The sequence below is a fragment of the Taeniopygia guttata genome, chromosome 3 (assembly GCF_048771995.1).
Source record: "Taeniopygia guttata chromosome 3, bTaeGut7.mat, whole genome shotgun sequence".
In the NCBI taxonomy this organism is placed as follows: domain Eukaryota; kingdom Metazoa; phylum Chordata; class Aves; order Passeriformes; family Estrildidae; genus Taeniopygia; species Taeniopygia guttata.
Genome location: NC_133027.1, coordinates 48,703,951 through 48,731,507, shown reverse-complemented (window position 1 = coordinate 48,731,507; position 27,557 = coordinate 48,703,951). Strand labels below are relative to the sequence as shown.

At 37.7% G+C, this 27,557-nt stretch overlaps 1 protein-coding gene across 1 annotated transcript; it reads left to right on the top strand.

The window, feature by feature from the left end:
- The first annotated feature begins 1,641 nt into the window (after positions 1-1,641).
- HDAC2 (histone deacetylase 2) lies at positions 1,642-25,508 on the top strand. Its single transcript, XM_002192494.6, has 14 exons — positions 1,642-1,846; positions 9,023-9,135; positions 9,475-9,592; positions 10,366-10,440; positions 10,739-10,877; positions 12,656-12,797; positions 17,026-17,118; positions 17,217-17,325; positions 18,747-18,887; positions 20,878-20,986; positions 22,983-23,113; positions 23,984-24,139; positions 24,871-24,928; positions 25,126-25,508. The coding sequence occupies exons 1-14, from the start codon at positions 1,795-1,797 to the stop codon at positions 25,154-25,156; spliced, it is 1,467 nt and encodes a 488-aa protein (XP_002192530.1). The 5' UTR covers positions 1,642-1,794; the 3' UTR covers positions 25,157-25,508.
- Positions 25,509-27,557: the final 2,049 nt, after the last annotated feature.

The window sequence follows — 27,557 nt, the reverse complement described above, 5'->3', positions numbered from 1 at the left end:
ATGCAGTGGTTAGCCAATACAAAATCGTGGAGCTTCTAGAGTCCAATCTAAGTCTATTCAAGTAGGGACAACACTAAGAAGGCCGAGATAAAAAAGGAATTTATCAGTAAATGGATAATATTATAGTGTAATGCAGGTATTTTGCTGGACTTCACACCAAGAAACAAACATCAGCTGTATTATCAGATGTAGGAATCAATTTTGTATGTTATTTCTAAGAGAAAAATTTCCAAATGGAGTATGAAAAAAGCTCTTTAAAAATGCTATACCACCTGATGACATTGTAACATAATATCCCTTAGTTAAAAGGTGAAGGATGGGGGGCGGAATCCAGGATTATCCTAAGGGTGTTTGTGCATGCATGTGCTTAACAAACTTATTTAGTTGTCTGTCTCTAACAATATAAAATGATTTTTTTTTTTATCAATTACAAGGACCCAGACCCCTGTGAGGTTCTTCTAGGGGCAAAAGCAATCTAATCCTGGGAACAAAGACCAAACCTTTGTTCAGGCATGTATTGGTTTTGTTGTGTGACATAGGTTATACTTGTTGCCTTGTTTTCAAATAGAGAAGTACATGTGGCAATAACCAGGGGTTTTAGTTACTTTTAGAGGCTCCAGCAAATCAACAAACCTTGGTCAAGACTTGGATGAGTGTAAAGTCCATAAATATAGGCCTTTGGGGGCAGCTGAAGAAACAGTAAACTTTAGTGTAACTGATGTGTACCCCCAGACTCAGCTTATCAGGCGTCACAAGTGAACCCCTGTATAAATAGAATTACAAGCAAACAAAGCATGAATGCCATCACGTTTCTCCTTCCTGAGTTTGTCCCTGAGCCGAGGCAAGGAGAGAAAACAGCTGATAGATCTCGAGGAAAAATGATTCAGATGTTAAATTCTTCTTGTGCAACATGCCTTGATTTTTTTGGGGGGGAGAATTGCTATGTGTTACCGTGAAGCATGCTTTGAACTTCCTCTAGAACAGGAATACAGAGATGCAACGCTTGCCACTAGGACAGAGTACTAACAGACAGGAGCACTCAAAAAAGCCCAAACAAAACAGAAGCCAGTTTTGTTGTGGAAAAGAGTAGACTTTCAGTAGGGGAGGAGACAAAAAGCGACAACCCAGCCGGCCGAGCATCTGCAGACGCCCTGATGAGGATGAAGTTCGGGCCCCAGCGCGGCGGAAAGCGCTGCGCGGTTGGGGACGAGGCCCCCGCGGCCCCGGGCGGTGCGGGAGCGGCTGAGGGGCTTGGCCGCGACCGTGGCGCTGGGCAGGGCCGGGCCCGCTGCGCCCCAAGCGCAGCACTCCCCTCGCCCGCTCCCGCCGCAGCCGCCCTGGGACACCCCGCGCATGCGCCACACAGCTCCGCTGAGGGGCGGGGTCCCCGACGATCGCCGACACCCGCGGCGGATCGTACCACTGCGCGCCGTGGGGGTGGGACAGAAAATAGTTTTCCCCAAGAATTTGCTTATGAAGAATCTTCACTGGTTTCTTCCCTGACTTTTGTGTATAACTAAAGAAAACTTTCACGGAGAAGGCGGCGGGAGTCCACATCCGCTCGCGTGCGCCCTCTCCTCTTCCTTCTTTCCCTCTCCTCCCTCTGTCAGCGGCGAATTGGGCGCGTCCCGCTAGCTGCCCCTCCCGCTGCCGAGAGTCCGGCCCGCTCCCGCTGCTGGCGGTCCCGGCGCCGCGAGTTCCCGCTCTCCCGCCCCCTCCTTCCCACCCTCCGAGCCGGCTCCGCGCTCTCCTCGGCTTCCCGCTCCCTGCCCACGGCCCCGACGCGGCAGCCCTATGGCGTACAGTCAGGGCGGCGGCAAGAAGAAAGTCTGCTATTATTACGACGGTGAGCGGGGCCGGCGCGGGAGCGCGCGTGCAAGAGCGGGGGGGGGGGCGCCCCTCTAATGGCCGCCCGGGGCGGGCTGTGTTCCTGGTCCCGCCGGCACGGCCGCCCCTGTCCCGCGGGACGAGGCCCTCCCCTCCCCACGCCCGGCTCGGCTCGGCCCCATGGCGGGCGGGGGTCCTCGCTGGCTTCACCTGCGCCGCCGCGCCCCGCTCCCGCCGGCGGCTCTGCTGAGCCCCGTGGGGCGGCGGGGCCGGGGGTGGTGGAGTCGGGCGAGGTGAGGGTCAGGGAGCTCCCTTATCTCCGAGCCCCGGTGGTAGGTGCTGTGGCCATTGTTGCGCCCCAAAATACTCACCACCCGCCCGCGCGTCGTCGTCCCCCCCCCGCCCCCCTAAAAAAAAAAAAAAAAGAAAAAAAAAAGAAGAAGAAAAGTTGAGACACTCCCCTCCATCCGCTGAGCAGGGAGGCGTTGAAGCTGCTGCTGTGTCTGGCTCCTCCCCTGCAAAGAAAGTCCAGGCCATGTGTAGCTCTGGCACCTGGTGATTGTGGAGCCGAGGCCTTTCCCTGCCTCGGGCTTTCATACCGAGGTCTGGGGTACGGAGGGACAGGGGCACTCTGCCTCCTCCTCCCCCATTCCCCAAGCCGAACACGGATCAGAGCAGAGAGCTGGCTCCCACGAGCCTCCCTTCCCGCAAAACGCGGAAAGTTGTGTGCGTGGGTGGTTAATAATAGTGGAATTTGAGTTGCATATAGGCCCTCTGAGTTTGCACACTGGTGTAGTGGGGACACAGGGGGCTTGCGATCGGCGTTGTCAGTAGTGGCAAAAAAAGTGCTTGGTTTGAGATATTTTCAGCAACTTGTTTGCGGTTTTCTCTGGCCACAGCAGCAACAACTACTAGTTTTCTTGAGCTTGAATTTATTTAGCCGTTTTTGTACTGGGACGTCATCTAGATGGGCAGATTAGTTAAGAGATTTGATTAAATTGCCTCCTATTGTAACAATCTTGTATGGCTGCATCTGAGACTGGTCTTGGAAGTAGTCAGCAAACAGAGGTTGAAGATGTTCAGCCGTAGACCTTTGGTGTTTTCACCATTTTGGAAGTGAAGATGAGTGGCTAAACCCACTCAAGATATCAAAGGTTGTGTTGCTGTAGCAAACCTGCTGTTCTTTGGAAATGGCAGATCTTGTGGGGCCTGTCTTGGCTTTTTTTTTAACCACACTAAAGGAGGCAGAGTGGTGGTTGCCGCCCCCTTCTCTTTGTTGCTAGCAGTGGTTCTTTGTTCAGCCTAAAGGGGAAAGGAGGCCCCTGTTAGGGATACTTTTGTTGAGGCTAGGATCTTACTTTTCCTAGGGAAGAGGAATCACTTTTCGCCTTGTTGAAAGAAAGACAGCAGTGATAGTTTAGAAGCTTTCTCTCTGAAAATATTTGCCTTTTTTAAAATCAATTTCCTTTTTTTTTTCTTTTTTTTTTTCCTTTGATAAAGTCAGGTAGCTGTAGTTCATCAGATGTTGATATAGCGTTTTTCTGTGATCACTGGATTTGGTACTTGATGCTAGCTTTAGATTCCCTTAACAGCCAAAAAAGCTATACTTCTGAAGAGTCAGGAGAAACTGGAAGAGGAGCAAGTTTGGAGGTGGCAGGAAAATGGTGACTTAAAGTAGTTGCAGCTTATCTGTAGACTAGGATAAATGTAGTTAATAATGTAGAGAAAATATTATCTACTGTACCTTAAAATAAATATTTTAATGTGCCAGAAACAGTTTTGGAATATTTTTGTTGTCTCATTTTTTTGTGTTGCCAAATCCAACAATTATTTTACATGCCTTTTGGAAATAGAGTTATTAGAAGAAATTTTAGAGTTAATACCGAAAATAGATATCCTGATGCTACTGTGTGGTTCATCTGGCAATTCTGAATAATACTAACTGTTGTATCAGCAAAGCCATTGAATCACAGTGAAGGGAGTGTTTGAAGCCTTAAATAACCCAAAACAAAAAAATACTGAGGTAGTGGTATATCTCTAAAGGAATGTCATGTCTGAAGTAAATTACCTCTTTTTTTGGGGTCATAATTAGCTCTCCACACATACTTTTACTCTGTTTCTTAAAAGTTACACACTAAAAAGTCTTGAAAAGTTCCAGAAGCATATACGCTTATCTTCTGAGATGCAATAAACTTCCCCCTGCTTTTTGTGAAACTTGGTATGATTGTCATTTAATGCTGATTTTTTTAATTAGCTTGTCACTTCTTCAGAGTGTATTGCTGTTAAGGCTTTTTTTCCTAAATCCATAGTTTTTACAGTCTTCATGCTGTTTGAGGAACTAATAAACTTTGAGTAGACAAAGCTTGATTTCATTACCTTGAGTTTGCTCTCAATAGAAAGTCAACCACATCCAGTTTGCAGAATCTTCATTGCTTGTGATCGTGCTCAGGTCAGGAACTTGCATAAATTTAAGCCAGTATACTATGGGAAAAACTAATTAAAATATGAATTAAAATACTTCCATGATCTTGCTTAAAATATTTTTCAGAAATTCTTCTAGTATTGATACAGCTTAGCAAAGTGTGCTCCTTACACTGCTTAGAACCATGCTAGATATGGAAGACTATAATAGTTTTTAGTTTACTCTCTTGCCATGTGTCTTCAGGTTATTGTCACGGTTTTGCAGCATTGTGGCTCACGTAGCTCTTCCAAGGTGTTGTACAGTTGCCCACAGCAGTGAGAACAGGCCCCAGATGGTCTTTCCAGCTCTGTGCTCCTGCACAGACTGGCACAGCTCTAGAGAATCGTGCAGCAACTGGTGTGGTTACTGTGAGTTCATGTATTTATTCCATGCCGGTGCACTAGCAGTATTGTTTAGATTGGTTCTTGTGCATAATTTAGTGTGGGTGTTCAAAAGGCTCTACCTTCATGAAAAAATTTGAGAGATCTGCATCAGAGTTTGTTGTTTCCACCCATAAAGACGAGACTAAACCTGTTTTAGTAGGGCAGTGTGTTACTATAGTTGGGCATTGTTTGAGTAGTACTTCTATTAAAGCTTACATCTGCAGATAAAATAAACTTAAACAGGAATATTTTCTGGAAATTCATCAGTACTTTGTGCAGTGCCTTCCAAACATTGTGATGGTGTCCAGCCTCTGCTCAGGGCTCAAAAGTCAGATCTTTGCTACTCTTCTGCTGTTTGCTTAACTTTAAAACCAGAACAAAATGCCCAATCCTTCAGAAACTAGTGCTGTAATTTTACGCCTGTTTGAATAGCTGTTTGTTGGACTCATCAGGCACTGATGATCTTTTATTTTACATTCAGCTTTACATGAGTTCACCCCTTTGAATCACTGAAGTAAATTCAGTGTAACTACTGCTTTAAAGTTATGTTTTTTCCATGTGGTTTCCATTGTGGCAATTAGATTTCTTTGCATAGTACAGTTCTGAAATAAATACCTCATCATTTCATGGTAACTATACCTAAAATAAGCAGGGATGTGATCCATGTACATAACAGTTTATCAGTTAAAAGTTATAAAGTAATCTAACATACAAGTTACAAAGTATTAAAAAACCAGTGTAGATGTCATCTCCTGTCTCTTAGTTCAGTCACTTCAGACTGCTTTGTAATGGGTATATTTAATGGTGTTATTTTTCTGTATGTCATAGTAACTAGAGAAACTAATACTTTTTGGGGGACATAGCTTTTGTTAATTGTGATGTTTTGGGCAGAATTAAAATTCCTTTAGGGCACGTAGCCTCTTCATTTTTCTGTGTGTTAAAATATTTTCTTTAGGCCTTGCTAAAGTCCTGGATTGAGAAGTGGGTGTCTAAAACTTATGCTCATCAAAGGAATCATGGGTTTATTTTTATTTTATAGTTCTCATCATTTTGGCATGTAACTTGCATGAATTGAGAAGAATTTTTATATATATATATATATATATATTTGAACCCAAAACGTGACAGTGTATGTAACAATTGTCAGGTAGGTCTTCTGTATCACATAGTGAACTGTGGGGCAGTAAACTCCTATAGCATTAAATGGACGCTTGGTTTGTCTCTTCTTAATTAAAGACTCTCAGAGATTATATGTTGTTACTTCTCAATGGAAGCCATTTAGCTGGAATTTTTAGTGATAAAACAGTAAATTTCAGTTTTTGAAGCCTTCCTGTGAAAGATCAATAGATTTGCAAACTTTTTACATGTACTACTTTGCATTTTTCCCTTCTCATCCTCATTCAGTTACATTCTTTTTTTTTTGTGCTTTATATGTGTTCTCACACTGGTGATATACTGTGCTCGTAACTTTTCTGTATGATTTTTACTTCCATATTAGTAAGAATTTACCTTTATATTAGTAAGTATAAAGTGAAGTACTCAGGGTATCTGCAGTAATAATCTTGTGAGCTTGGCCTCACGGTACCCATTCCTCATATATACAGACTTTTAGATACAGTTTTAGTCAGAGTTAGTCTGGCAGAGGTTTGTGCAGAGCTTTTTAGCTCCATCAGTGAGTGAGTCCCATCCTCACACATTTAGCTCTTGGTACACCTTGCTTTTCTTCCCAAAGTACTCTAGTAAGTCTGTGATTATGAAAAAGAGATACATAAACTTCAAGATCAGTAGATTAAGTGTTTGTACCAGGAAGCGCACTTCTTCACTATGTAAAGTAGGAGAGAGTTTTGGCAACTTTGCCTTCATCACCGTATATGTCGTCTCCATGATGGGTCCCCTTCATGATGTTGGTTGAAAATGAAGGTACTAATGAAGAAAGAGATCTTTCTGCTTTTCCTTCCTCACCCCTGCCTACATAGGCATCACTAATCCCTTGATACTTGATAGGCTTTTTGTCCATATGCTTTAAGAATTTGTTTTTGAGGCTAATGCCAAAACCTTTTTTTGTTAGTGATACTAAGACCTGAAAATTATAAATGGTATTATATTGTCTGTTGCTAAAGTGTATTATATTGATATCTATTGTTAATCACTACTGCTGGCCTCTAACACAGAAGGATCAGTATTCTTCTGCCAGATACTGACTTACAGGTCTTCTGTTTGACAAATAAACTCCCATTAAATCTACCAATGTGCCAATTCTTTTAAAATTCTCCTTTTGGGTAAGAAAAAGAATAAATGAAATCTAAAAAATGTGCTTGATTTATTTATATAACTGTATGCTGCAGTGTATGGTATATAGATTATGCATAAATTAAAATTTGTTTAGTTGAGTAATTGCAGTATATTGAAGGATATGTTGCAATTGTATTTGGGAAATTTGTTAATTTTATTTTTTCTCATATTTCATATGGGGAAAATAACACAATTACATCATACATAAGATCTAAAATAATTTTTAATTGTAGGCTTCCTCATCCATCAGCATTCTGAATAAAATGTCAGTGATGACTATAGAAACTGAAGTAGTTAAAATTGAAATGATCTCTTAAAAAACCCCAGTTTTAAGTCACAGATTCATTTGTAAAGAAGTTTCCTCAATAGTATCACATTATTTATAATCTTTATTTTCCTAAAAATCTCAAAATTTAAAGCTCTTACTAGCCTGAAGGTTTTTTTAAAATCTGGGACTTAACAGTAACTTCAAAACATAAAGTAGAGCTAGTAAATGGTTGGTTTTAATCTTCTAGGCATTAGTTTCAAAGAGCTGTGATAGATTTTTTCCTAAACATGAAATATACAAGGTATTCTTTTGTAAAGCGCTTGAAAAAGTTTTTGTTGGAAAGAAGGAGTTTATTTATACTCTTAATACTTTTGCTCTTGACCTGCATGTGACCAAACCTATAGGCTTGCAGTAAGTAACTGGCAAAAAGTGCTGGTTTTCCCCTTCAGTATCCAAGAAGGTCCAAACTCTTCAAAGTTCTTAATGTTGAAACTTGGTATTGCTATTGTTATAGGATGGCTAAGAGCTAGGTATTGAAGGGTAGTTTTTCTACATCTTCTTATGGTACATTAGGTTATATCTGTTTTCTTAAGTGTTCTTACTCTCCTTGTCTCTTTGAAAACTGAAAATTTGAAGGATTTTGGAATGCTTTGAAACTTTTAATCTTACACTAATACTTGTTTTTCTTGGTAGCTGGTGATGCTACTGCAAGCTGACATTTACCTTTCTTCCATGAAGCCCATGTTGAAGAGGTGAAACTAAAGCTGTTTTGTAGTAGTGCTGCTTCTTACCTCTGACTGATAAAATTTACAAAATAGTATGGCATTGTGAAAATAGTGTTTCTTTTGTTCCCAGTGGACAAGGCAGAGCATGTTGAAGGATGTGAAGGAAAAGTAAAAAGTTCAAGAAGGTAAAGTTCAGTAATCCTATCGGGAAATTGGGTCAAAAGGAAAAGAGATGCTATCATGAAGAGGTGTTAGAAATCTCCAGCCATTGACAACTGGACTTACTTTATAAGCGTGTTAATGTTTCCAGAGACAGTTCTGTTGGTTCACGTGTTGAGAATGTCAGTTCTCAGAGTGGGGTTGTGTGTGTTCTAATACCTGAGCTCATAAGAAAACTTACTTAGCCCATGATAACAGCTATTCCTTTCTTGGAAATGAGTATCAAATATGTTATCTTAGTTGTGTGCCTAGTTGGTCTCCAATGTAACAGAGGCTAATCTGGATTATAAAGTTATCGTTAAACTACTGTGGATCTCCAGCAGCAGGTGTCTGGGGAATGTTTGTGCATGTGGTTGCCACAATGGATCTGGAGCTAATTTCTGGGTGTAACAGGGTTAGTAGTTAAGAGCAGGGTGAGGATGGTATAATAAAATCAGCTCATGCAAAATGATAGGTTTTACTAGGGCCTCTGTTGTGATACTATGTGGCAATGTCATCAGTAGTGTCTCCTCTCTTCTTGATTCCAGTTCTGTTTCCCATTTTATTGTTCAGTTCTAGCCCACTGTTGGGCCAGAACTTCACTCTTGATTTGAAACCATGTCTTATATATATTTTTGCTCTCCCAGTACTGTCTGCTTGTAGTCAAAATGTTAGATTTGGCTTCCTTCTTCCCCTCTATTTCTGACATATAGCAGGTTTTGTCCATTGTGTTCTTTTTGAAGTAGACAGTATTCCATTTGTGGGGTTTGTTTTCTGGAATCATATCCGTTTAGTTCTGAGAATGATTAAGAGGCAATGAAACTTGTTTTGTAATATGAATAGCTATTCATTTGTGTATTATTGGCAGGTGATATTGGAAACTATTACTATGGACAAGGACATCCAATGAAACCTCACAGAATCCGAATGACTCACAACTTGCTGCTAAACTATGGCTTATACAGAAAAATGGAGATTTATGTAAGTATAGGCAACATGATGTCCACTGAAGCATTTTAAGTTATTTTTAAAGGGCTGCAAGTACTGTCACACAAATAAGTGGAGAGAGGTGGAAGTGAAAATAGAGAATATGTAAATAGTGTATTTAGAGCTCTTTTTTTTAGAAGTGAAGCAGTATTTAATGCAGTTGTATATCACAACAGAGTAGCCTTTGCTTTATGTAAAAACTACTACTATAATTTTCTTTTCACCATTTTCTCTTCAAAGTAGGTGAGATTTCTTTTAAGTTGTCTGTTTTAACACAGTTAGCTGATTTTGCAGAGCACCCTGATTTGTTTCTTTAACTTGTTTTGTTATCAGCGACCCCACAAAGCAACTGCTGAGGAAATGACCAAGTACCATAGTGATGAATACATCAAATTTCTCCGATCAATAAGGCCTGACAATATGTCTGAGTACAGCAAGCAAATGCAGAGATGTAAGTGCCAACGTCAGGCTAAGTCTATGTGTACATGTTTTTATGGTTAGCATTGTTCGAAGTTCAGTATTCACCAGTACAGAGGTTAGAGAAATATTGTAACAAGATTAAGTAGCATGTGCCTGCTAATACTAAGGCTTGATGTACAGATTGTGAAGTTTGTGAAAGTGTCTTGAAATCTTGCTTTAAAAATGGCTTTGAGAATACTAGAGGAGTAGAATTAATGTGTGAAAATGTGTTTAAATCAGGAAAAGAACATGCTCATTCCTCTTGGAGGAAGATAGTAAAAATTGTACATCATTCACTGTTCACCCTTTCTATTATTAATTTATTCCTTTAATTATAGGAACGAGCTCCAAGTACTGTTAGGGATGCACTTTGACAGCTATTATATCAATTTTAAGAGCAGTATTGTAACCTCTTTATGATGCCTTATTGTCAGCAAATTATTTTTCTAAGTAATTGTACATTTTTTAACATGACGTATGTTAATCAGCATTTCTTCAAATATCTAAAAATAATTGAACTTCCTTAAGCAAGGAGACAAATCTTACAATAGAAACTAAAAAGAATTTAAAAAGAAAAGAAAAAAAATATTAACTTGGAGTTATGCTATTAGGACTCTGCAGTGTTTTCAGCGTTTAAATTAGCCTGATGAATGAGATGAGGTCTAAGTAATTAAAATGCTGAATGAATTATGCATCTATGTTATCCGTGTGTATATCGGTGCTATTGGAATGGTATTTTTTTTAAATACTACATTTCTTATACAGTTAATGTTGGAGAAGATTGTCCTGTATTTGATGGCCTGTTTGAGTTTTGTCAGCTGTCAACTGGAGGCTCTGTTGGTGAGTATAGGTTGTTTGCCAACTATTTTATAGCTTTACTAGGTTGATGTCAGCAACTTAAAATATTGGTTGTGCATGTAAAAATGAAGTAAATATAAGGGGGTTTTAATATATTTAAAAAATAGTCATATCAGTTACGGACTGTAAAATATGAGATATATCAAGTATCTCAGTATTAGTAAGAGATTTGTTCTAAATCAACTTATTTTAAAATAAAATATGATTTCATGTAGCAAATTTAAAGGCAATCAGAAATTTCTGACTCCATTTGCTTTCATTCTTCTGTGTGTCTTTACAGCTGGGGCAGTGAAATTGAACAGACAACAAACAGACATGGCTGTCAATTGGGCTGGGGGACTTCACCATGCCAAGAAATCGGAGGCATCTGGTTTCTGTTATGTCAATGATATTGTGCTTGCCATCCTTGAGTTACTGAAGTAAGTTTGCGATAGGCACAAGTTAAAATTATAGAAAGTGTTAAATTTAGGTATTTAAATGTTTGAAGATATGGATTGTAGTTATTATTTGAGTGAGTTTTCATAGCCCATGTTGAACTTTTACAGTTTCAATTAAGAAAGCACCAAGCTCTGCCTGGTTTGGCTTCAGCAAGATATTCAAAATAAAATACAGGCAAACTGAAAAGATAACTAATAGGAGATAAATCCAAGCAATAATGCACCCTGTAAAACACCATATGCTGTAATTCTAGATGGTGGGGAAGGACTAGAGTAACGGACTTCAGAAAGTGGACAGGTTTACTTGCTTTCTGCAAATATTTCTGTAAAGTTGCCCTTTGCTATGCTTGGGGACAGAATACTGGACTAGATGGATCACTGTCCTGATCCCTTAGGGCAGTCATTTGTACTCATAATCTTACACCCATTTGGTTTCACAATATGTCTTCTTGTTTCCTGTCATTTGATTTGTTACTGAATCAAACAGGAATATTCAGGAAAGATCATGCACTGAGCTTCCTTGGATTATTACATTAATTAATGTGGCTAGTTTTAATAAATAATCAAGTAACAGCTGTGCTGCAGTGACTGCAGAATAAGAAATGAGGAGTAATGAAAAGTAATCATATAACTGACTTCAAACAGTAATGCTTCACTAAAATTTCAAGACCTGAGTTTGCTTTTACTGCTTCAGAGGGGTGTATCCCTACTAATAACACATAAATCCCATTTATTAGAAAAAATATTTTAGGTATTTGATTCTTGTGAGTGGGACAGCTGATTTTGCTGGTGAGGAATAAGGGAAGTAGCTGTAATCTGGAAATCTAATGATATAAAATGTTTCTAAAGACATTAAAAATAGTTAATATTAATACATTAAAACATTCATTTTAAGTGCAGCATATATTCAGGAGCTGTCTCTGCAGTCTATGAGATATGATTTTCTGTGGTCCAATCTTGAATGTCTTAGCTAAATGTGCATGTGAAGGAAAGAATCTTGTGAATAATTATGGGTTGTGTAGCCGTGGGAAACTGTCCCTGAAATTATGGGTGCTCACACTCTTGGTACTGTGCAAAGCACGATGAAAATGCATCTTCTGATGGCAGACTTAGTTGTTTACTGGAAAACATAAAATTTAAGGGACACTTACTGTTTCTAGTGCTCCAAGGCTTCAAATAAATCACTGATTTCTTTATCTATCTCAAACTGTCCTGAAATTTGCAGTATTTAAGAAAATATTAAATAGTAGTGTAATAAATTTATGCAAATTAAAGTGTAATACACTTGAAAATAAGAATGTGCCTTTCTTTACAAGCTGGAGAGGTGAAGAAGAAAAGTCAGTGGAAAATTAGTTGGTTTTGTTGGGTTTTTTTTTTTGCTAGTTTATGGAACACTGTCTGTTTTGGTAATTACTGAGAAGGCAGAAAGAAAGGCTTTGGGGTTAATGAAAGGGATGAATTCAGCAGATGTGAACAACAAAGTGATGTCAGCAGAAGCATGAGGTATAGCTTCTACAGAGTGAGGCAGTTTAGGGTAAATACTAAATAAATTCCTTATTTTGATGAAGATAAACTTACTAATTTTTAAACTGTACTGAGACTTCTAAGAGCGTATGGTCACATCAACCAAAATCATTACAGTGATCATAATCTTGGATTTTTGTGCCTGGTTGGGGGTTTTTTGTTAGTGGTTTTCTTGTTTGCTCTCAGTATATTATGAATATAACAGCTAACGATGATTTCTTATATGTTCTTTCTAGGTATCACCAAAGAGTGTTGTATATTGATATTGATATCCATCATGGTGATGGTGTTGAAGAAGCATTTTATACCACAGATCGTGTCATGACAGTATCATTCCATAAGTATGGTGAATATTTTCCAGGCACAGGGGACCTTAGGGTAAGGTTGAATGTGAAATTTCATTAGGTGATAAATTCCCTCTTACTGTCTTCCTTGTAGATACTTTTTTTTGCACTTGGCTAAAATAACTATGTCAAATAATGGTATACAACAGTAAGTTTTCATAAAAAATGTTAGCCCAGGGTGATATATTTTATGTATTGAGTAATCTTAGGAAAAATAATACAGAGTAGTAGGGAGCTAAAATATTCACTTCTACATGAAATTAACGCCTTCACTTCTGTATAAAAAGGTTGAAATCTTTTTCAAATATAATTAGTTTAATTCACACAGATTTTGGAGATGTCTCTAAGAAGACAGTATGGTATATTTATTATTATCTGTACATTTCAAATCTGCAGCTACAGTGAAAAGCAGCTGTTTACAGATCAATCCCTTTAACAGTCACAAAGCTTAAGTTACAGTCTGAATTTACTATGTTCTATTTGCCTAGTAATACAGTTGACTCATTTTTGGAATATTTATTGTCATGAAGTGTGTTTTGAGTTCTCATGATGCTCACTGCCTAAGAACTTCAGCATGCCCATATGGAATTATGTACTGAGCATTATAGCTAGCCTGAGAGAGGGAACATTTGCCCATTAAGAAGTATCATTAAAGTTGGTGTAGAATGGCTGGCAAAGCTGAGACAGGAGACCAATTTTCCTGGCCCTTCATATGATATATAATTTTAAGTTAGTCATTGCTCATGTTAGACACTTGTCTGTTAGAACAGGAACTCATTCCACTTCACAGCTTGAAAGATTATTATAAGTATACAATTAATATATTCCTAGCTTCAAACTCATAAATTAAACCTCTTTTATCATAGATACTCCTGGGATACGGCATTCCTCTGGTGTTAGCAACTTTGCACATGAGTTTGTGCATACAGTTAGAAACTTTTTTTAAAAATTGTAAGCACTTCTAACAAGTTGACCTACAAAGATGCTGTGCTGGGAAAGAATATAATATATTTAAACTGATTCATGAGATACAAATATTTGTGTTTCAGCTAATACTCCTGAAAAGTGTGTTTCCCAGCCTGTTGATGATACCCAGAAGGCACAGGAGTGAGTGAAAGTTGAGCAGTGGGGTGCAAAGCATTCAGTTCAGTGTGGTTGTTGTAGCTGAATGTTATTGTGATTGGATTCTGTTAAACTGTGTTCTAAATTGATTTAGGAAGAAATCAGAATAGTTTTTACCTGTGTGGTTTAACTTGACTGGCCACAAGGTGGTAGTGGTGCTTCAAACTAAAGCAGCTCAGACCAGGATGTTTATCATGACAAGCTGTTGTTGCTGAATTTGGATAGAATTTTTTTTTTTTTATTTGGAAGGGTTAGATATCTTGGCTTTTTAGAAGCAGCACTTCCCGCTGACAGGGAAGTTTGTGGACTCTTCACCTCACCACACCCAGAACAAAGAATTAAAAGATAGCATAGTTGAAATAAGTGGAAGAATATTTTGGGTTTTGGGATTTATTTTTTCAGCAGCGTCAGTGAAAAACAGTATCTCAGGCATGGCAACCTTTTTTCTGAGCTGCATGCAGGCTTTAGCAAGCTTTATTGCAATTATTGCATCACCATAGGGATTTTTCCTATCTCCAGAGATTGCAAAGCTAATTGAACTGAAAGGAGAGCTAATTCTCTGAAAAGTCAGTGTTCCTTCTGGAGGCCAATATTGTGTTGCTTCCTTCTTCCTAACTTGATCTGCCATTGATGGCTATTTTTATCAACTTTGCCAGCCAAATCTCTTTGTTTTTTTCAGATGGGCTGTTTTACAGCTTGTTTCTGTAATTCTTTAGTTAGTTGATCTAGTTTGCTGGTCAGGTGACATTTATTTGATGCAGGATCAAATCATATGTCAAATGATGATACTGTGGTTGCAGCTCTGTCAGCGTAGATGAATCTGAGGTTTTCTAGTTCAGCAGCTTTCATCCATTTTCTACTGAATGTATTGTTCAGTCTAAACTTCCAGTGTCCTCAGTAAGTTATTTGACCTTCTGCATATCTTAGATGATAGCACAAATTTTGCTGTTCATACAGACAGCTAGACCAGTTGAGACCCTAGTTCTCCACACTGGCCCAGGTTCTGTGAGGCAGTGTGATCAGCTGATAAATAGGAGGCTATCAGAATGCTATATTGTTCCTTTAAGTTTTAAAACTAATGCAAGTATCAGTTACAACAAAGGTCCATTGAGTAGCTCAAACAATTACTGTATTTAGATGGAAATTGTGTGAAGATTTGACTTTGCTGTGCTTTAGGCTAAGATCAATTTCATGATTTTTGGTTTTTTAATCTGTAAAGCATACCAGGGAGAGGAATGACCTCATGAACCATTATAGGTTAGGTGTTGACTTGCTGGAAAGCAGCTCTGGAAGAAGAACCTAGGGCTCCTGGTGGACAAGTTAACCATGAGCCGGCTGTGTCCTTGTGGCCCAGAAGGCCAATGGTATCCTGGGGTGCATTAGGAAGACCATAGCCAGCAGGTTTAGGGAACTGATCCTGCCTCTCTGCTCAGCCCTGGTAAAGCCAAATCAGAAGTGCTGCGTCCAGTTCTGGGCTCCCCATTATAAGAGAGACATGGAGCTCCTGGAGTGAGTCCAGTGGAGGACAACAATTATGATGAGGCAACAGGAGCATCTCTCTTGGGAGGAAAGGTTGAAGAAGTTGGCCCAGTTTATCCTAAAGAAAAGACACTGAGACCTCATCAATACTTAAAAATATCTCAAGGGTGGGTGTCAAAAGAATGGGATCTGGTGAATAAGGGGCAATGGACACAAACTGGAACACAAGGAGTTACATCTGAATATGAGGAAAAACTAATCTGAGGGTGACAAGAGCACTCTAGTCATCCAGTGAGGTTGTCACGTCTCCTCTGCATATACTGAATACCCACCTGAATGTGTTCGTGTGCCATCTGCTTTATCAGGGTGTTGGACTAGATGATCTCCAGAGGTCCCTTCTTCCAATTCTGGCCATTCTGTGATCACCTCAGAAAATTCAGCATGTGAAAGTCTAGATGATTCACTCTGGGAAATTCTGGGTAACTTGTACTTCAAATCAGCAAGAGTGGAGTTCAGCAGGGGTCTTTAGTGTCACTCGTCTTGCAATACTATGAAATGTTAATAATGTGCTGTGGCTAAAAAAAGTCAACTGTTAACATCGTGTCTGTGCTTCACTGTGCTATTTGTCCCCCTCCTCATCTCTGTCCATTCCCTCTCGCATCCCCAGTAAAGCTTGGTTACTGGAAGTGGCACATTCTTGATACATTCCCTGCTAAAGAGGCTTTGTTCAGGAACAGGGAAAAGGCAATGACTTTTCAATAGGCAGTGTTGAGAAGGTTAGTATTTGTATTGCTGGGTTATGCTACACATAACCTGTAGTTTTTCTAGGATATTTCTGCAGAACTGCTGTTTGAGAATTGTTTACAGCCATACTGAACAGGTTAATTCTCACTGTCTGCTCCACTTAACTGTTCTGCATTGCTTTCTATCTGTGTTGGTGATGAAATATATGGAAGAAATGCAAATGTGTGTTAAGCAGAGATCTTTAGCTTTTAAGGTGATCATCAAAATAGGAATGGTCAGATTCAGGGTTAATTAACTTGATTTTTTTTTTTTGCGATAAACCTTTTTTCTTAATACATACATTGTCTAGGAAAGCTGATAAGATAGACTACTACAGCTCCTGTCTTGACACCTAAGAATAATTTGCAAGTTTGTTCTTTTGTTCTTTTTTTTTTTTTTTTCTGTTGTTCATTTAAGAAGTCTCAGTTTCTTCTAGAGCACTTCTATAAGTGGTCCTTATTGGATTTTTCTTCTCTCCCTTTAGGTGCAGCTACTTCCTCATCCTATGTTTAGGGCAATAACATTTTAAAAACCTATTCAAGTTAAAATCTTCTATACAACATTGAAAACATGGACCTTGCTCTTCTTGCTTTTCATACTTTTGTTTGCTTAGCTATTATTACCAGATTAAACTGATTGGTTTTTGTCTTAAATGTTTGAATTAAAAAATGGAGGGTACTATTTTAATCTTGGTGTCCAACTCCTACACGCTAAAATGATTTTATGGGAGAACAGGAGTCAGGTAAACTCTGCCTCTCATCCCTCACAGATATGTATAATGTACAGAATATCTCAGTAGACCTGTGTAGACTTTTTTCATGGTACCATTCTATATATTCCTGTGTTAATATTAAAGCATTTGTCATCCTTGCTTGTAGGACATTGGTGCTGGAAAAGGCAAATACTATGCTGTCAACTTTCCAATGAGGGATGGTATAGATGATGAATCATATGGACAGATATTCAAACCAGTGAGTGCTTTGCTTTTTGCTTTTAAGCTCTCTGAAAAGTACTAGTTTTGTATTTTCATTATGTCACTTAATGACTCACTGTTTTATATTGATTATAGATTATATCTAAAGTAATGGAGATGTACCAGCCCAGTGCTGTGGTATTGCAGTGTGGAGCAGATTCACTGTCTGGGGACAGACTGGGATGCTTTAATCTTACTGTTAAAGGTAAACAGAGAAGTGTCTGTTTGTGTAACTTTTTACTTATTAGAAACCTCTACCCTTCATGCTGTTTTTCAAGACACTTGCGTGATGAGGACTGGAGTCACAAAGATTTTGTTCATTACTATGATTAATCACTTTCTTCTTTGCTACACAGGGATGGCCAAAAGAAACCCAGAAGTTGCCTCTTTCTTTCTGTCCATCTAAAAAAGTTTAGCAATTTGGTTTGCCATGTGCTTCCTAGCCACTCAAGTGATTCCCTTTCTTCTATGTACAGGCTTTCTGTAGCTTTAAAAACAGTGTCCTGGAGTGATAGGACCACAGGCATCTGCAACACTTACAATGATGGGCAAATAAAACTAGTTAGTAGTCAACTTAGTAGAACTACAGACGCTAAACCTCAAACACCTTGTTGGGTGTAAAATTTGTATTACTGAAATGATAATACTTCACTGCATTGTTAAATTTATAGTGGTGTTTGTTATACTGAGCCATATGTTAACCATAATTTTAATTAATTCCTATAGAATTAATTTATTTAAGTATTACTTGAGTTGCTGTCTGCAATTGTAATTCTCTAAATTGGGATGTTATTTAGCAAGTAGCATGACTGTTACTGTTGTTGTTATTATTATTATTATACTATTTATTTTAATCATAAAATATTAAATTTTTAGCAAACCTGTGCTAAGCCTTCGGTCCAGCCTGTTTAAATCATGGGTTTTCTTGGTTTTGTGTTTTTTTTTTTTAATGCGATAATTAGAGTTTTGTAGGGAACAAAATGAAGTATAGTATCTGTTGGGTCTGCAGTGTTTCAGGGTTCTTTTCTTGATTTGCACCAGGTGGCAAAGCTACTTCAGTTGCCCATACAGCTCAGATTTTTTTCCATCTTACATATCTTGGAAACCAAGAGAGCTGCTGCCTCCTACAGATGCCTTTCAGTATGCTGTATCTCCCTGGAGTGTGTACTGTCTTGGCACCAGTTCACTCTGTAAGCAAGACTTAGCAACCTCTAATACAGGTTCAAATTTAGAAGTAGAAAGGATCAAGTACTGATTTTGTTTTCCCTTCTTCTCCCATTTCATTTGACTGAGAAATTGTCCCTAAATTTGTCACTGTGTATGATACCAGTTATGGAAAGATGAAACACTTATTCTAAGATCATTTCAGCACAACAGCAATAGACCATCATGAAAAGTTTCTGAAGACTGGGGTGGATGATGCCCATTGTGTTTTGTACATTTCTAATCTGTAGGTCTTGACTTCTTGTGAGGTTGTGCTTAGCTCTAGGGGGAGATAGCTCTTTTTGAATCAATCGTTCTCACTTGTTAAGTGTGACTGCATACCTCTGATTAAATAGTTTGTTATATATTTTTCTGTTTAATAGATATTTTGCATATATTGTCAACTTTCTTTTTGTTTTACAGGTCATGCTAAATGTGTGGAAGTTGTAAAGACTTTTAACTTGCCATTGCTGATGTTAGGAGGAGGAGGCTACACAATTCGTAATGTGGCTCGATGCTGGACATACGAAACTGCTGTTGCCTTAGATTGTGAAATTCCTAATGGTAAATATTAATATTCAAAGTAATATTTAATTAAGAAATACTTATGGGAGATTTTAAGTAAACAGCAGATATTTGTATATGTAGCTGTAATGCATCAGTTTAGAATAAACTAGGTAGAAAATTATTGCTAGGATTTAGCCAATACATTTAAAGTATCCTATGCACTAAATAAATGTAAGTATTTAGTGCTTTTTTTATTCCTTAGCAAAAGCTTTAAATGACTTAATCACTTTTTGAAAATTCAAAACATAAAACTTAACGGAACCTTACTTGTAAGTATTTCTAATACGAATATCATCATTATGAAACAATATATACTGCATTTTGATTGTACTGGTGTCAACCTGTAAGTTGAACAACACAGACATGGTGTACATAAGAAATTATTGACTCTGAAATTGTCTACTTTACATTGCAAAAATACTGTTACTTCATTTTATCTGACAAAAGTAGCTGTGAAAGTATATTGACTTCCACTCTTCCATTTCACTCAATTTTGGCTATACAAGCTATCTTGACATTTAAAACCACAAAAAACAATTGCAGACTGCTTTAGAATAGTTGAATACTGAATTAATTTCTCTGAGGCAGATCCCTAAACATCCTGAACTCTTTACTTCCGGCCAAATATGCTCCTGGATATGCTTTTGGAATGCCATTTATATAAAATTGCTGTTTGGACTGATTTGTTGCAAATGAGTCGCTGGCAGTTTGCTGTTGCCTGCAACTTTTGCCGATAAACTTTTGCTATTCGTGTATCTCTTTGTGGATTCAATGTTTCTATCTGACTTCAGCAGAATGCTGCTGTCAGTGAGAAAAGACTATTTGGAATGTACCTTTCAAGATACATATTTTCCGTTTTTCATGTCAAAATATATTCTTTGTCAGCCAAAGCTTTTGAAGGAACAGTAGTGCTTCCTTATCTTAGGCCTTTTTTTTTTTCTATTAGCATCCCCCTTTCAATGGATTGCATATATATATATATATATATGTATGTATGTATGTATGTGTGTGTATATATATATATATATATGTGTGTGTGTGTGTGTGTGTATATGAAGCTTTTTGGCTTTTTTAAACATTCTTCTCTACTTTTTGGGTCCCTGTCATCTTTAATCTGTTCTGAGAAATAACAGTGCATTTCTAAATGTTGCAGTACCAACTTAAGCAACTTAGTCTTCCTGTCTGCTTTCTATCTACCTAACCAAGATCACTTATCCTATAATAATCATAAATTAAGAAAGACAAAAGGGCACAATTAAAAATGGATTTCTTAAAGGTTCTATAGATTTTCTTTTTTTTTTTTATTTCTCTTTTTCTGGAAAGATACAGTCATATTCAATACAAAATACTGCAAAATACAACACTATAAAATAGCTGTTGTCCTGGCTATGTAGTCTTAATCAACTTCATTTTGGTGGTTTAGTGTTCTAGTCAGGGGACCTTTTTCTGTGAAAATGTAAAAAGTGGGATAAGGAGGGCAACAGACAGACTGAACCAGTGTCTAGCATTTAGCAGGGATATTGATCCTAGCTATGATCTTCAGCCTAGTAACAAGTATTAAAGCTTGTCCTGAAGGAATATTTTGAATTTCTCATTTAAACCTTTCAAACTAGACTAACTTTGAAAACACCTACAAGAAATCATCAATTAATCTTTTCCCTGCAGAAATAATATATATTCTATAATAGATATAATTATAATTATTATATAATATATATAATTTAAATTATTTTTTCAATTTTGTTATTGAGTTCTTCAGTGTGTAAATGCAGCAGATCTTTCTCTTTGTATTTTGCCAGCAAATTTAAGTTTATTTATTGAATGATTTAGAGGAAAATCACTGAGGAGCCCAGATAATAAGTATTGCTTGTTTGAATGCTTAGGGTTTTATGGTTCTCTAAGTAAAATCTTGTCAAATCTACTGTTGCATTTAAAATGTTTAAAATCTTTTCTGGGTAACAAAGTTGTCTTGCTGTTTGGTTTATAGAGTTGCCATACAATGACTACTTCGAGTATTTTGGACCAGACTTCAAGCTTCATATTAGTCCTTCAAATATGACTAATCAGAATACACCAGAATATATGGAGAAAATCAAGTAAGTAATGATTATCTTATCTATCAAGTAGGTCATGTGGATCATGTTTCTCCAGAGATTTAATTGTTAGGCAGTTTTGAAAAACTGTATACCTTTCACTGTTCACTAAAAATAAGTACTAGAATAGTTTTTCATTTCTGTTGGGGGTTTTTTGGAAGTCTCCTCCTCCATGAGGTCTTATGACTGTAAATATGAAAATTTATGGCCTGGCTTGGAATTTTCCTTTTTCCATCATGTGAGAAGATGACTGTTTTACTTAGATTCCCATTCTAATTTTGTAGAAACTATCCTGCCAAGAAAGAAGCTGGTGTGCCATGATTAGGATTTCTAATTCTCAGCTCCATGTCTAAACATGGACTGAGAATGTTATTCTTTGTAGCTGTCAGCTGCAAAAATAAAAAGTCATAAGTGAGCTCAAACATCCAAAACTCTGGAATGACAGTGATGTGTGTGCAGGCAATTGAGTGGCTGTGATTTGACAAATCCACAAGGTTTGATTTGTGCTCATTGATAAGCTATGGTGGTTGTGTGTTTTTAGGTTGTGCCAATTTTGACACTTAGTGTATTCCTCCTCTCGTCATTTTCATTGAAAACAAATATTTTACTTCAGGGGTGAAGCAATGCATACATAAAATCAATCCTGTGCTGAACTGGTAGGATGCAATTGGTTCGCCTGAAGTACTCTTGGCTTACCATGGTTTGTCTTTACTCTGGGTTTAAAAGAATAAACTGCCACCCTGCCCCGAGTTCTAACAGGATGTTAACAGTACAAATTCTTTTGGTTACTGAAAATAGCTGAATAAAGATGTGAAATTACATGTTTAATTTTGCCAGTACTGCTATAACCTCTAAAAGTGTCAAATTGCCAAATAACCATAGCTGTTAAAATAGTAATTTTTAAGTGATTGGTATATAGACTGTGATGGGTGTTTGTAGCACAGCTATATCAATCACAATCAAATGAAAGGAGTTTATAATGTGTGATGGGAGAAAAAGTCCACTTATTTTTTGTTAATATAATTGTACAACATTTCTCAGCAGTAATGTAGTTCTCCAGCTGGTGATCTGCCAGGCTGCTTACTGGATGGTATATATTGTTGAGCTTTTCTGGTAACAAGGAGGCTGCAAAACTTGCCGCTACAATCCCAGGCAGAGATTGCTCTCTGTCAATAGAAAACACAGTCTCACATTCTTATACTAGCGCCTACAACATCAATGACCCATCCTTTTGGAGAATCCTCCTTCAGTTTGTTGTGTGCTTTCACAGACCTGGCTTTAGAGAGCGCCCACACATGGCAAAACTACTTTGCCAGGTGACAGGATTTAAACAGAGGCAGAGACTGAAGATTGCAAAAAAGCATCAGTTGCCCCTTAGGCCTTCAAGTTGTGCAGAAGGATGCTAAGATAATTGTTTCAAATGCTGATATTTGATGCTTCCCAAGCCTGCCTTTCTACTTGCACTTCGGAATGATAGTTTTGAATCCCAAAAGAAGCCCAGTATCCTCTTTTCTGGCACATGGTGCTTTGGAGTATATAATCTATCACATCAGGCTGCTGAGGCAGGACAGAACTTGTCTCTGTTCTTCCTGAAAAAGCCAATAAGGAAACATATCCAGATGAATTAATTTTGTTGGTGATGCTCCCAGTTGGGAAGACTTCATACTCTAGCTTATTATAAACAGAGTAGTACTGACACCGGTTTAGTCCACATGAGCAGTACTTGTGCTGACCCTGTGGGGAATTAAAAATTGAAGTTGATTGAAATAAATATTTGTAAAGTACAAAGAAAATGATGTTCAAGTACACTGTGGATCCTAATGATCTCATAGGGATGGAAAATTTCCAGAACTTGGCATGCTAATTTTTTTAATTGAAAAATGAAACTGACTCTAAAGCAAAGCCAGGTTAACTTTGAATGCAGAGTTCAGACCTTCATAGAAATCCAAGGAAATGCTACTTCTGTGTAGTAATAACTTCTCTTGTCTGTTACTTGCAGGCAACGCTTATTTGAGAACTTGCGCATGTTACCTCATGCACCTGGTGTACAGATGCAGGCCATTCCTGAAGATGCTGTTCATGAAGACAGTGGAGACGAGGATGGAGAAGATCCAGACAAACGCATTTCTAGTATGAAATATCTTTTCATGATAGAACATGTTGATCGTTATTTTGGATTTAATTGCTCAGAACCTAAGTTGTAGTAGTTTGCAGTATTGGAAGACTGGCACTTTGGTTTCCTGAATAAAAAATTTTGCCTCTGGTCTGCCACTTTTGATGTTTTTAAGGTGGCATCCACATGCATATTTGAACCTCTTAAAGGGTCTAATGAAGTGCTGGAAGAGTCTTGTGTTCTAGACCAGCACGACTATTTCAAATAGATACTTCAGAAGACTTAATGAATTTTAACTAAAGAAGCAGTACTTTACTTTTTTTGTGACTAACAAAAGACAGAAACTATGCTTCCTTTTGCGGTAACATGAGATACAGTATTTCAAGGGGAAAAAAAAGCCTTTTATTTTCTTTGTTGTGAGACAGAGATTTTCCATATTTGCAGCACTACCCTTGACTTTATTACCATAACCCTTCCATGAACTTCGAGTTGTTCTTGAGCTATAGCCAAGAATTTTTTGCTACCTTTAGTCTTTTGATTGAGATTAGAATAATTCTGTAGCTTCTTATTAGTGCACCATCCCTTTGCTGAACTGTTGAAATCATTATTTTTTCTCCTGTGATTTAGCTTTCAGTATTTGAAGTTTTATTTGATACATGGTTAAAATATTCCCACTCTCCCCTTTGTTTCTGCAAAGCTGTTTTTTGGAAGTTGTTGTGCAAGTCCCAGGGTATCTTGAAAAATTAGTGGTTTTGACTGTAATTTAGTTTATCAGCATTAAATGATTACACTATATTACTTCTCTTTCTTAATTTGATAGTTCTTTTTTATTAGGCCTGTTGTAGTTGGACGTTTTGATTAATTAATGTCATAAATCTGAATCCTAGTTCGAGCATCTGATAAGCGCATAGCTTGTGATGAAGAATTTTCAGATTCTGAAGATGAAGGGGAAGGTGGACGACGAAACGTTGCGGATCATAAGAAAGGAGCGAAGAAAGCCAGAATAGAAGAAGACAAAAAAGAGACTGAGGACAAAAAAGCAGGTAGGACTACAGTGTGGTTTTATCCTATATTTTAGAACTGCAAATGTCAGTCCTGCCAGAAGAGAGATGTTTTATCTGGTAACAGGTTGAGATTATATATTCCATAATTTTTTAATAATCTATTTTAAATTAATCTATAATCTTTGCCATCATTTTTAAATAATTACTTTAAATTATTCAGTTTAAAGATACAGCTATTCAGACTAGTACAATGTTTTCAGGCAAGGGTTATTGTTTCTTCCCCACAAGTTGAAGTCTTTGAGCCAGAGATTTGTGTGACTTAATGAAAATAGAGATGAAAAAATATACATTGGGCAAAACATTTGTTCCTGTTTGCTTTTGTGGGGTGATCCAGCTAGTTTTCTCTGAAACAGAAACCAGATAGGCTTCTGGGGACAGTGTAATTCCAAGGACTCCTGATTTTTCTAAGAACTGGATACATCTTGAGCTCGAGGGAACTCCAGGTCTCATTACTGCATGCAATCATTATGGCCATTCAAGACAGACCTTGCCTTGAGGCATTTTGAATCACTTGGCATTGTGCCCAGACCTCTCCTTTGGATGGGTGCCTTTAACACTATACTTTAATATGTTACTAGTGACTTCTTATAAAAGCCAGTTTCCTCAATAAATACATATAAAATAATAAACTTGGTCATGCTCTTTACTTCTTAAGTATTTTAAGGCTTCCTTGCATCTTTTGGTATATTTAAAATCTTGTGATTTTTCAGATGTTAAGGAGGAGGATAAAGCCAAGGACAGCAGTGGTGAAAAGACAGACGCCAAAGGGTAAGCACTAATTAATTAATAATGACATTTTTCCAGAGTATGTGTTAAGTCAGTACTGTATAATATTTTTCAGTTCTGTGAAGATCACTTTCAGTTCCTCATAATACTAAATATTTTAGAATCATGACTAGTAATTCAAAATAGCATTTCTAAATCGGTTAATTAAAAAAATAATACTTCTTTTTGCCTTTGTACAGAGCAAAATCAGAACAGCTCAGCAACCCTTGAACAAAAGATAGCCTCTCATCAGTTGCAGAACATAATACTAGAGTCTGAGAATACCTAAAAGGAGAAAAGTTTTCGTATGGAGAGAGACTGCTGATTTCATTTTGTACTATTTGGCATGGACTGTATTTATTTTCAAACGGCTTTGTTCTGTTTTTTGGCAAGTTGTATTGTGAGTTTTCTAATTATGAGGCAGAAATTCCTTTCTTCACCATGCTTTATGTAATAGTATTTAAAAATGGATGTGAGTTATTATGTTAAATGTCTAAACTGATCTATTAAAGTAATTTGCCTTTCCTGAGCTGATTTTACCTTTTTTGTAATTTTATCTTTATTAAAAAAAAAAAAAATCGCATGTGGTTGTCTTTTGTCTGTCATTGACCTACAAAGAGGAAAAACTGTATAAATTAGGCAGACTTACCTGTGAGTACCTAGTGACTTTAAATGGACAGCTGGCAAACAGACAAGTTGCATTGTGCTGCTTTCATTGACTCCACACATTCCAGCGGTTCCTACATGAGATGCAAACACGTGGATGGGTATACGAGTGAGATTTGAACAGGCTGAATAAACGCGTGAAGGGATGCTGGAATAACATCATTGTATGAATTTGCATTTTAATGTGAGTTTTAAAACTCTGTAGTCACATGCCTTGTACTGTCCAAGAACCTTTCTCACCATCAGAATCTACCTAAAATATTATTCATTTGCTGTTCATGAAATCACTATATGATCATCTTCCAAAGCTTGCAAATAGCAAGTGAAAATTTGGATTTAACTTAAAATTCATTATAGTTTTTTCTAGAAATATGAGCAACATAAAGCTTTCTCACCCTTACAGAGGAAAGGTTTTACTGCCTGCCCCCTTCATTGATTCATGTGTTAGTTCTGGTGCCTGAATTGAACAGAGACCTCAGTGTCCCCATTCCCCTTTTTTTTTTTCTCAATCTACAGTTTTCTTACAGGTTAATATTTAATGAAATATATAAGTGTTGAAATCAAGATTTCAGAGCAGTGAACACAGAAGATAGCAGAACTGCACTGCTACTCAATCTTTTTTCTTTTTTTCAAATATAAATTTTTCTTGCTGATACTGTGCCTGATGCACCCCAGAACAAAGCTTGGCCTTCCTGGCTGTCAGGGCACTGCTGGCTCATGTTCCACTTGCCATCAACCAGGACTCCCAGGTCCCTTTCCACAGCACTGCTTTTCAGCATCTCATTGCCAGTCTGTCCGTGCATCCAGGGCTGCCCCATGCCAGGTGCAGAATCCGGCACTTTCCCTCGTTGAACTTCATATGGTTGGTGATTTCCCAGTCCTCTGATTTGTCAGTCTCTCTACTGGGCCTCCCCGCCCTTGAGGGAGTCAACAGCTCCTCTCATTTGTCTATCATCTGTTACCTCGCTTAGTATCCCTTCCAGTCCTGTATCCAAGTCATTTATGAAGATGTTGAAGAGCACAGGGCTGTCGATGGAGCCCTGGGGAATCCCATCAGTGACAGGTCACCAGTCCAATGTCACCCCGTTCCCTATAACCCTTCATGCCTGAGTGGTGAGCCAGTTGCTCATCCATGGCATGATGTGTCTATCCAGCTCTGTGCATGACATTTTGTCCAGAAGGATCCTGTGAGAGACAGTATCAAAAGCTTTACTGAAATTAAAAATATTACATCAGCTGGATTCCCTTGATCAGCCAGATGGGTTACCTTGTTATGAAAAGGAATCAGGTTTGATGAGCAGCACTTTCCTGCTATGAAGCCGTACTGTCTGTGACCAATGACCGAGTTGTCTTTCAGATGATTTCTATATTGTGTGAGGAGAAAAGTTTTATTTTCTTAATGCCTTTTTAGTATATGCTTTGGTTTCTGGCTTTTTTTAGTCTTTGATCTTTCTGAACACTTAATTTGGATGCTTAGGTAAACTTAATAAGGGTTAGATTCTTAAATATGATAGATATAAAAAGATATAAAAACATGAGAGATATAAAAAGTTTTTTCAACACCCGTCTTGCTATGTTCTTTCTTCCAGGAAAGTACCCATAAGACTCCCATTAGGGTTTGTCTTACTCTATTGGAAAATCACATTTAAAATTTTACTGCAGTTTGTTGTAGCTGACAGGTGATTCCCTGCTATTTTCATTATCTTTTAAAGGTATATTTTCCCAGTGGTTTAAGTATTATGCTAACTTGTTCCTATATATGACTACAGAGAATACATGCAATTCAGTTCTACAAAAATTAGTATTTCATTTCCTGCTTCAAGTGTTTGTTACCCTTTTGTCTGAAGTTTAGAAAAGGATGGCAATTCTCTGTCATGTAAGATGCTGTTAGTTTAAAATAATTTGTGGATTAATTGCTGGTTCTGTTGGAAATTAAGACTAATATGAGAGTAGAATTTGTGGACTG

Excerpts from the sequence above, each read along its gene's own strand:
- HDAC2 (XM_002192494.6), top strand. The coding sequence starts at position 1,795 with ATGGCGTACAGTCAGGGCGGCGGCAAGAAGAAAGTCTGCTATTATTAC. Across the intron at positions 10,878-12,655 it reads GCCATCCTTGAGTTACTGAA|GTATCACCAAAGAGTGTTGT; the intron begins GTAAGTTTGCGA and ends TGTTCTTTCTAG. Across the intron at positions 18,888-20,877 it reads AGATTGTGAAATTCCTAATG|AGTTGCCATACAATGACTAC; the intron begins GTAAATATTAAT and ends TTTGGTTTATAG.